At 34.2% G+C, this 11,855-nt stretch overlaps 1 protein-coding gene across 1 annotated transcript; it reads right to left on the bottom strand.

Moving 5' to 3' along the window:
• Nucleotides 1-7,254: 7,254 nt before the first annotated feature.
• Nucleotides 7,255-10,560, bottom strand: LOC126976849 (transient receptor potential channel pyrexia-like). Its single transcript, XM_050825481.1, has one exon. It carries the CDS (start codon nt 10,554-10,556, stop codon nt 7,584-7,586), a length of 2,973 nt encoding a protein of 990 aa, XP_050681438.1. The 5' UTR covers nt 10,557-10,560; the 3' UTR covers nt 7,255-7,583.
• Between the last annotated feature and the right edge of the window lie 1,295 nt (nt 10,561-11,855).

Genomic DNA, 11,855 nt, shown 5'->3' with positions numbered 1-11,855 from the left:
TTGGATTACACCTCATTATATAGGTGGCTTCACACTTTACAAATCCGTGTCGTCTTTTACAAAAATATAGTCCATAGATAATTTATAAGTCTAGATAGAGCGCCTTGCTGTTAGATAATTTGTATGTCTTTTAGTGTTATTGCGTGCGTCAAAATAGAGGTTAACAGTCAATCTCAATTTTTTGCTCGTTTTCACATTATATTTTTTATTTTTACCCTGCCCATTACAATGCAGCGCCGCTCAGGATTCTTGAAAAGCCCATAAATTCTGAAAGGCACTACAATTGCGCTCGTCACCTTGAGACATAAGATGTTAAGTCTCATTTGCGCAGTAATTTTACTAGTTACGGCGCCCTTCAGACCGAAACACAGTAAAGTTTACAAATTACTGCTTCACGGCAGAAATAGGCACCGTAGTGGTACCCAAAACCTAGCCGGCATCCTGTGCAAAGGAGACTCTGGTCACAGTTGTCCCAGTCTATCTAGCCCTATAAATGATCTTGTAATCGCAGTTTACAAGTAGGTAAATTTCTTTTCTTTAATTTCCTTTTATTAAAGGGCCTATATTTTTTTGTTGCATCGTACTCATGTGTCGGTATTTTTTTATTGTGCTACATACAAGGTGCAAAAATCAGAATATTGTGGTTAGTCCTTGAAAAATTTTTTTTATGGAAGAGGAGGACAAACGAGCGGTAACGTCACCTGATGTTAGCCGCCTCCCACATTTTCCTGCAATACCAGAGGAATCTCAAGAACGTTGGCGGGTCAAAAGTGTACTTTTACCCTGTTTAAGGTCATATTTTCCGATTATCCTGAAAACCCGCACGAGGCTTATTATTCCATAGTTTGAAGGTATGCGGAAGAAAGTAAAAAAATTTCTTCACTGTACACGAACGCCAACTATTCGGTTGGTGGGGATGATTTCGTCTAACTTCTGTTAATTTTCAAGTAAAACGGACCTCTTGAATTGCATCAATCGTGTTAAAAATTTCGTTACGTATCACAAAATCAAATCGTACGTACAAAAATTATCTCTTGTAGGCTCTGGTCGTGATTATAACTATACGATAGATTCGGGTCCGGTATACTTACATGCGCGTGGAAGTAACCGACCTTCAAAACAGTCATGATTTGTCAGGTCAAAATGTAAACAGCGATGAAGCAGGGCCTGGTCTGGTCAAGTTGGAGGCGGAATGAACTCTAGAATAAAAAAAAATTGTGGGATATTATCGCACGTACAAAATTACGATGTAGTACCATCCTTCTTATCTAGCCTTTACACTTCAACTACGTACAAGTTCTTTACCGGTGATATTTCGATATATTTTTGGCTTTTATTTTTATAAAAATCTAAGGGATAGGGAAATAAAAACTTAAATGTGGATCTGGACTGAATTCAGTACACTCCAATATCTTATATTATACAACCTATAAGGTCTACAAAAAGATCCACCTCTCAAGCGAAACAATCCATGAAGATTCCCCACACAAATTATTCTACCCTGTTACACTCTTGAAATCTTAAGTTAAAACGTACAACTTAGAAATAACTTCAAATTTAATTGATTTAACTCATCTCATATAGAAATCATTGGGGGACGGCCTTTGTCCAGAAGTGGACGTCTTCTGGATGATGATAATGATATATAAATTATTATTACAGAAGAGTTTCGATCGATAGGGGGAATACACGAAATAATTGAAATTCTGTCGCCAGCATTCAAAAAAAAATTCATTTAGAATTTTAAATCTATCTATATATATAAATGAATTGCTGTTCGTTAGTCTAGCTAAAACTCGAGAACGGCTGGACCGATATGGCTAATTTTGGTCTTGAATTATTTGTGGAATTCCAGAGAAGGTTTAAAAGGTGAATAAATATGAAAATTTTCGGTATTAAATAAAAACAACAATTTCGTTTTTCCTTTGATATGTCCCCCGTCGATCAGAAATCAAGTTGAAAGAATAGTTTAAAATGAATAACTAATTAGAATCTTTGTATCTTCCTAAATTTCTCAGGAGGTAAAAAACGAACTTAATTTTAGCTACCTATACTTGGTAGATTAACTACAGTTGTTTACTATGATGGCAATACAACGTTTGCTGGCTCATCTAGTGTAATATAATTATATACTTTGCGAAGAAAATCTCATTAATAATTGAAAGGTTTACGTTTTCAAATATATACTTCCAGTTTTCTGGCTACAGCTTTGTGCGTAAGTAATCAGATGTAAATCTCAAGCACTAACAACGTCCGCATTCCTCACATCCAGCTCGCATACACTATTGTTCGTGGCCATAACTGCCAGCAGAACTGGACTAACACATTGATTAACTCATGAAGTGACTCACGCTGCACTGAAACACAAACCTCACACGCATTTCTGATTTGTAAAATAATCTGAACCTACTACCTAACAAGATAATATTTAGAATATCGTTACCAAAATATAACGACCAGGCATCCTATTACTAAGTCCGTACATGCCTCTGACAATCAAGGCATAGGAACAATATTTTTTTTAAAGGTAGCAGATTATTGATACGCTCTACCCACTACAATGCAGTGCCGTAGTGATTTAATGATTCTTGAAAAACACAATAATTCTGATCGGCACTACAATTGCGTTCCTCACCTTGAGACATAAGATGTTTAATCTCATTTGCACAGTAATAATTTCACTTACGCCACCCTTCAGACTGAAACACAATAATGCTTACAAATTACTGCTTTACGGCAGAAATGGACGCCGTTTTGTTACTCCTAGTCTAGCCGGCATGTTGTGCAAAGGAGCCTCCCACTGATGAAAATGAAATTGATTATTGCTAATTTAATTCACTCTACTAGTAAGCTCTTTATTACATTATGCCATAATTCTTCTTTGACTTACCTTCAAAAGCGATTCAAATAATGTTACATATTATTCAGCTAACTGATTGACCTATATAATATTTCGCAGGTATTTTCGCAAAGCCGTGATATTATAATTACCGTAATTAAACGGTAGATTGTCAATAGAATTCGTTTCGTGCAATTTAACGGCCTGGTTTTAGTGACATTGTAATGTCAATAGTGGTATCGTAAAGCAATGTTATTTTGACAATTTTATTGGTCGTTAGTTTATGAGGCCGTCTCTGATTGGTCTGTTTCTTGTAATTATTGTATAGTCATTTTTTTTAAGTAGTCATGCATTAGTGTAATTAACTAATTGTTATCTAACGGCCCTTATTCACTTGTAGGTCCCAAAAACAAATTAAAACTGTTAATCACAAAGCACGAGCCGAGCGATGCAGGCCAGAACCGAATCAGCCCTTGTTCACTAGTAGGTCCCAAAAAGAAATTTACACACTCAAAAATTTGTCAATCACAACGAACCGAATTATTCCTTGTTTACTACTATTTCAACAATAATTTCAGATGGAATATTACATACACGCTCCAATGTTTACTATAATTGTTTTACAAATTGCGCATGAAAAAAATTGACCAATCAGACGCTCGACGTCTCACACTACAAACTTCATTTGTAATATACAATGATGTTCTATAGAACGCCATTGGTTCCTAGATTTATTATAATACTAGCGAACCCGACAAACGTTGTTCTGTTAAAAAAAAACTCTCGCCGATGGAATTTCGTAAAATCCGTTCTTAGCTGACCTCTTCTCGACGAAAGGAATATACCTACCAAAATTCAAGTCTCTACGCCTTATGGTTCCAGAAATATCGTGATGAGTGACTATATACGTGGTAATCTCTTATATATATGGGAAATGGATTTTCTAGATTCAGATCACAAACTTTCAAGAATTGGCCTTGATATTTGTTAATGGTCATGGCGAATGCAAGACGGATCGGAAATTAAAGATTTGCGGGCTAACTCGACCTGCAAAATGTTCATGAACTAGTTAATGCAGAACACTTATTTTTAGAATTACCATACATAATACATAGGAATAAGTATAGTAGGTATGTTATTCTTCTACTGTATTGTGTGTAAGAATATAAATAAATTAATACCCTGAATTTCGGATTAAATCGTCGTTCTTAGATAATGTCTGCCCCAAATGAGGATATTTGGAAGCAAACATTGTATTTTGAGTGTTTGCTAGAAAATTTCGTGATTCGGTAGTTTTCCACTAAGGCAGCACAATCCTGGCGTTTCTCCGGAAAATACTTGCAAACAACGTCCATTGACCCAATGTGAACGCTAGTATGCAAGCGGTAATCAGTACCGCAATCGTATCGAAACGCTGCTCGATTCAAATCATAAATTTCTTCTTGTGCGTCGAAAATTATCTAGTTGTTGATCTCTGAGGTTTACTGGCTGCCTCGCTTTGCTCTTGTGATTCAGAAACACAACGTCGAGCCCATACTAACGCGGTGCTTTTTACCTGCAATTTCTTGTTCTTCTTCAGTCCAATTCGCAATGTTTCGAATCCTAGTTGCATTACGTCTATGTCGGGAAAGATGGCACAATAAGCTAATAGAAACTCGAAACAAACACACCCACCCAATGACATTCTATACATAAGAACGTCATTGCACCCACCAGTCAACTTGAATAACATGACGTGCACTGTCAGATGTATTTTATTACTCATGTAGCGTGAAACTAACAAAAAACTTAATTGAATTCTTTCTATTCTCGAGATGTCATCAAAATGTCAATCCATACAAAATGTATCAGAAAATATTTTTTTCTATAATAATAATTTTTTCGTAATTATTTTGATATTTTATTACTTATTATCCTATTCCAGACTAAGAGAAATCCAAAAAATCTAACAACAGAAAAATTGGTCTAGCCGTTCTTGAGTTATAAACGATGTAACTAACACGACTTTCTTTTATAATATAATATATAGATAACTATAGTGTACCCGTGACATTACAATGTCATTTATCATTCTTTACTTTACTTTACAATGTCACGTTTAATTTTAATATCACTAGTGAAATTATAATATCACGGTTTCGACAGTATACCTAGGACCTTAGAATATTGTAGTGTTAATATTCTAAGCCTACAACATATATACGCTGTCATCTAATGCGCTGATAATATGTATTAGTATTTACCATCACGTGATGCTCTCTGGGTCAATATTAATTATTTTATTCTACACTATAGTTATGTATCGGGCGTCAGAAGTTTTTTTTTTTAATTATAAAGCTATATAATTTATTAACATAATATTTAATGCAAATTGTATGATAATTGGTACAAGACTCAAGACATTATTGTATTTAAACTAAGGCAAGTTAAAAACAATGGCTACACATTCATTTTTACTATTTTTTTACTCGCAGTGTCCTCTTCATTTCGGTATGAGTACTTTTGGGTTTTAACTTCAAGACTTTTGGATCCCAGGTGTTAGATAATTTTAGTCCGTCTTCTCTATTGCAATTTAATTTAATGTAATGTAAAAACAAGTTAGGATTACAAATACGTTTTAATCCTTTAAAAAGTATTTTATTTTAATGTTAGCGTCAATCAAAGAAAATACTATATCTACATTATATAAAGCCGACCTCTTATCAGTGGTTTCTGGGTTTTTCCCTTACGTCCGTACAGTAGACAAAAATTCAATAAACTTCATTTTTAGCTTCGGTATTGTTTGTAAAACACACAGCAAGTTTTATTTCAATAAATTAATCTATGTACAGTATTTACTTTGTTGCGATTTTATTACATGTATAAAATTCTAGATTTATATCAATTGGGATTCGATTCTTAAAGTCTTTCTTCTTCGGGTGTTTCGGATCCCACGCGGCTGTACCCGCTATGGCGTGCGACCTCTCGCCAGTTAACACAACCCTGTAATTTTTATCAGAAGTAAACGTGATTCTACTTATTTAGCACTTATAAACTCGTGTAAAACTTTAAGTATTGTTTCAAACATTGGGGCTTTGTCTCTGGAGAGATAAAAGTTCCCATTGAAAACATTGCAATTTTCAAATTGATTTAATTGTATTGCACTAAGAGAAATTGTTCAGTACCACAAATAAATAAAATAGACCAATATTTCTTTATTTTTCTTTCTTTTAATTTGTATTAAAATTTATGACGATGCGGGACTGGAACCCGCGTCTCTCGGGTTTCGACATACAAATTAAATTTAAATATTTAATCCCCGAAGTGAGGGATATTACATTAATAGCAATATAACAAACTGTCTTATTCTTTCATTTCAAGAAGTGCAAAATTGAAAGACACTTTGTCATATTTATGGATAGCGATGGAAAACACGGAGGTCTTACAAAGATTTACCCCCTCATTCATAATAGTCTGCTAACTTAAAGCATTGCTAATTCTCACTCTGTCTTCTTCTATTGACCTAAGTCAGAATGAGAAAAAACACTCCTAAGTGGCTGTTTAAAGTTAGCGGACCATTATGAATAAGGGGGTTAATCTAAGCCTTAATTAATTGCCTACTGAGCTAGAGGTCCCGGGTTCGAACCTGGTGGTGTAATCATTTATATGATGAATATGAATGTTTGTTTCCGAGTCATAGATGTTTGTTTGGATTTATGTATGTTTAAGTAAGTATATTGTATTAAATATATCGTTACACGCACCCATAGTACAGGCTATACTGGTTTGGGGCAAGATAATTTGTGTAAGAGTGTGTAAATATAATATTTATTTTATTAATAAAGACCCAGCCTCAATATATTTGCTAAAATCTGAGGAAATAATACTTTGTTTACTATGAATTAAATCAATATACGAAATTGTACTTGAAGTTTAAAACGTTTTCATATCATATATAAATAATAATATATATATTAATGACAAACCTATCACAAAGAGGCAGCATCACCAATCATCAATTTTAGTTAAAGAGGCTTAGTAAGGATAATTGAAATGAAATGAAATTTATGTAATGCATCCAATACAGTATAATATATACATTATCGATCTTAATTTATTGTAGTGTCTTCTATTCGGCTAATATTTATCATGCAATAAGTTTTCTTAAAATTAAAAAAAATCCATTAATCACTTATACAGGAGTAAGTTTGTTATTTCTAGAGATAGATAATTGAATAATTTTATACACATTGCGTAGCTACTATTTAAGTATAATGTTGTTCTGAGACAGTCGCCATAAGCCAGTCTATAGTCATAAGCATAGTGAGAGTTATCACTTTAAAAACATAACAAATTGTTAATATATCTTTTAAAGATCTACATCGCAATGCACCAAGATTGTTTTCAGAATAAGGAATAACAATGATAACATCATGTTTTACTTTAAAATCAAATTTATTGTACCCTGATTGAGTTGAGCCTTTAATCACATCATTTCTTATCAGCCAGTTAACACTATTATCAAGCAAAGATAACAAGCATCTTATGTTAAAAAATCTAATTACTTAACAAATAACAGATTCTTATAACTCAAGATGTGTTTATTTAATACATAAACTTACATGGAAATGTATCTTGAGTAAATACACTACTATGTGTTTTGCGCTGTAATGAATCTTTTCCTTGAAATAAGTATTTAGGTTGCCTCAATATTATATTGTAGATCTTAATAATTATTTTATCTTATATCTTTTTTTATTTATATTTAACATTTGGCGATAGAAGTGATATCAGAGTTATTGCTTGAAAAATTAAATGGAGATTCAGAATAGTTTTGAGACGGTGTTTGTAAATACGATTTGTCTGTGACTTTGAACAAATTTTGTAGCAAATGTTGCTGTTCGAGAAGCAACGTGTTCAAGTGTCTCATCTCCTGGTCTATTTTCTTTAGATTGAATGTTGTCTGATCTATTTTCTCCTGCATGCCCCTTATCTCAATGTTGAACTGGTGATCCGTCTGTCCGTCGTTCTTGAATTTCGAAGAGTGGTACTTATTTTTATACAATACCTCTTTCATAGATGTATTTGACTTTAATTTGTTTAACTGTGCCAACTCATATGCGGCCATCATAATGTCTGTAGGTAACCTTTTTTCTCTTGGATTTAAGGGTTTTACGCTCAATATAACTTTTCCAGCTTCTGGTGATACTAGAGCAGTTCTATAAATGTATTTGTGTAAACACTTCGGTAATAATGCACTAAACATACCCATTTCCACGAATAAAATTAGTTTTGTTTGTCGTACCAGCTTTGAAAGTCCCGCTGTTTTTCGAAGACCTTGAATATCGTGGACAGCTATACCAACTAACAAATTCATAAGAATAATTGTTACAAACATCAAAAATAATATGAAAATAATTTGAGATGAAAGTTCGAATATTAAGGGTGGATCGTCTCGTAATGGATCGTTGATTAATATATTTAAATTTAATTCTCCAACCATCATTGATAGAGTACTAATTAATCCCATCAAAGGGTTCGAAAACATTTCTTCGTTCGGGAATACTACAAGGAAACATATGGCAAAGCCCAATAGTAAACAAATATAAGCTAGTAACAATTTAAAAAATTCAGTTAAAACTTTTTGATACATTGCTACGTAGTCGCCGAACATTGGCAACTGCCCCATCATCAACATTAAATTGGTCCAAGCTCCCAAAACTGCGTATCCCTCTATATGGTTTTGCCATCCATAATCTTTCTCAATATCATATAGGAAAAAAACAGATAGTAAGACAAACCACTCCAATAAGTTTTCAAAAGTTGTAAAGTATTGATAAACACTTGAATATCCTGTTATTCCTGTTAGCTTCCTGATTATTTCAAAAATTGTAATTGCCAATAACACCCATCTTTCTAATTCTATAGGATTATCTTCTAAAATATCACCAACTAAAGACTGATTCTGGCAAAGTTCATTAGGCACATCGTATTTCTTAGAATATTTTCCGTGGCACGTTTTCACAACAGCTGTCAGCACGTACGTTGACAAAAACAATACAAACAGGAAACAAAATACAAGTCTGGCCAAATAGAACTTTCTTATCTTCTTCCATTTCATGAATAGAAATGCTAAACATAGCGGATGTTGTAATATATCTTTCTGACCTTCATCGATTAAACTGTTGACATAGGTGATTTCACGCGGATAAGAATATTTTAACAATTTTCCGAAATCAAATTCAATTTGAACCTCTTCATTTCCTTCTGTTGATCGACTTAGTGAAATTCCAGAATCTAAGTTATATTTTATAATGGCCAGAGACTTGGGAGCTTTTCTGACAATTACGCTTAACGCTGTATGACCCTTTTTTGATTTTGATGTTACATCCGCCCCTAAAAATATGAGCGTTTCTACACAGCTAGTTAAACCGTCTATTGCAGCAAGATGTATTGGAGAGTAACCATATTCGTCTTTTTTATTTGTTTGCGCACCCCAACTTACCAGTATCTCAATGATATCACAAGCTCGTTCAGACTTTGTGATGGCGGCATGTAATGGAGATCTTTTATCAAAATCTTCAGCATTTGGGTCTGCATTACCATCTCTCAGAAGAACTTCCACGCATTCCAAGCAAGAACAGCGAGATGCGAGGTGTAGAGCTGTCAACCCTCGGAAGTTTTTTGCATTTGCTTTAGCACCTTCAGATAACAGTAGTTCTACACATTCTGTATAGCCTCGTGCAGCTGCTAAGTGTAAGGCAGTACATTCCTTATCTCTGTTTTTTGTTGCACCATTTACACTCAGTTTGGTTTCTTTCAGTAAGAATCCCAGACACCTTTGGGCACCAAGATTCGCTGCTAAATGTAAAGCATTCATACCTCCTGACGTAATATAAGCCGGATCAACACCTTTTTCAATGAACAGTTCCATGCATTCTACAGCATCATTTCGTACAGCACAATGCACAAGATTATCTTCACAGCCAGCTCTTTGCACAACCGCATGTAGAGACGCACCATTTGAAATTAAAAGATCAGCTACCTCTAAGGAATTACCAAATGCAGCGCAGTGTAGAGGAGCAAAATATTTAGGGACATAATCGATATCAGCCCCGATGGACAGCAAATATACCACCGATCTACTTGCACCACTAAATGCAGCAATGTGCAATGCCGTTAAGCCAATTGGATCCGAGTAATGTACATCTGCTCCAGCTAGCACAACTGTGGGTAATACTTCATCACGAGCTAATAAAGCAGCCCAAAGCAACGTTAAGTTAACAACAACTTCTGGTGCAGACGCAATGTGTTCTTCTATGTTTTCGGATGTTATTAAACCACATTCAATATCATCAAAAAATCGTCCTGCTCCCAAAGTTAAGGCTCTTTCACATAATGCTCGTCGTATCATGTCTTCAGTCAGCCTTGCTTCTGGGTCGGGTGTCATAAAATCAAAGCTATGGTACATTGGAGGAGCATCCTCGGCTGGTGGTGATGGCCCCACAAATAAATATTCCTTAGTCTTTCCCGCTTCACTTCCTGATTCAAGTACATCAATGTTACGAACATGTTTGAAAGAGTTTCGTAGAGGCACTTCTTCCGGTTCTCTGGATCGAGAACTAAAACTATTTGTCAATCGCGATCTTGGCGTTTGTGGAGGCGGTGTCTGCAGAGGTGACGGCCACCCCATCTCGCGATAACCAAAGTTGTCCATTGTTCTCTCGCGACTGAACATAGACTCTCGCTTATCTTATCTCTAAACTAAGACAGGCGAGATCTTTAATTTGACGCCGTGATTTATCACGCTATTTTTACTGCGCAAATTAGGAAAATAAATATTTGTAATGAGCGTAATGTGTGATTGTGTGTGTGTCTTTTCTTTTTACCGAATGACAATTACGTAACCGAGCGTGACAGGTCAGTCTCATTCAACACTGACAAAATAAGGTGAATAAGAAAAAGAAATATTATTATACATGAAAAGTAAAAGTACAGATTTCGTATTAACATATCTTTCTGAATATCTAGATATATATTATATAAAGTACAAAGACGGTGTTTTAATTAGAATTACTCCTCAGCAACCACAATAAGTCTGTACTTATTATGGAGTCTGTACTCCATAATATAACGTTGGAAAGGCCTCAGGAAAAAATCAAAATCGTTTGAGTTGGCTTTCTAGGTGGTCGGGATCAATAGCTATTCAGGTCAAAGATTTCCCATAAAGTTACATTGAAATTGAACGAATTGGTTTGCTTGCATTGTAAATCAAGATATACATAAAATTACCTATTGTAGATATATATTTACATAAAATTACCTATTGTACATTTATTTTAGTTAAATATCACGCCATCATTAGTTTTTCTATTTAATTGACGTATATGTTAATCATGGTTTGTTTAAACTAGCGTTATTTTGTAATGATTAATACATGTATGTTGTTTGGGAACGAATAAATAAAGAAATCACGAGCTTTTTGAACAAGTTGGAGCATTTTTTCTAAGTTTTAACTACCATTGCATATGATTAACCTGGCATGCATACACGGGAAAGAGAACGCGAGTAAGAAGCGGCTCGTGACTAGTAATATATTTTTAATAATGATATGAATAATATTATTGAATCAGAAGAACTTGTCGTTAGTGAATTAAATATCTCACCAACAATAAATATATATTTTTAAAGAAAATATATACATTTAAAAACATATACGTTACTGTAAAAAGGTGGCAGAGTACTAGATTGTACAGCATCAACCCAGTTTCAATTACCTACATAAAACCAATATTGACTCAGACATGAGATCCTCCTGTCTGTCAGTCTGTTTGCAATGTCAACGAGAATGCATTATACACAATATTTACATGCAATGTAAGACAAGGTATTAAACAGTCAGTGGTTTCAATGAACTCATTATAACAACTCCTTAGCGGTCAATGAAACCACTTATGAGGAAGCACAAAGGCCAAGTGAATATTATAATAAGAATAATTTAACATCGTAAGATATATTTGTTTTAAAATTTTATTTG

The sequence above is a fragment of the Leptidea sinapis genome, chromosome 2, assembly GCF_905404315.1.
Source record: "Leptidea sinapis chromosome 2, ilLepSina1.1, whole genome shotgun sequence".
NCBI classification, from domain to species: Eukaryota; Metazoa; Arthropoda; class Insecta; order Lepidoptera; family Pieridae; genus Leptidea; species Leptidea sinapis.
This window is presented reverse-complemented; position numbering and strand designations above follow the sequence as displayed.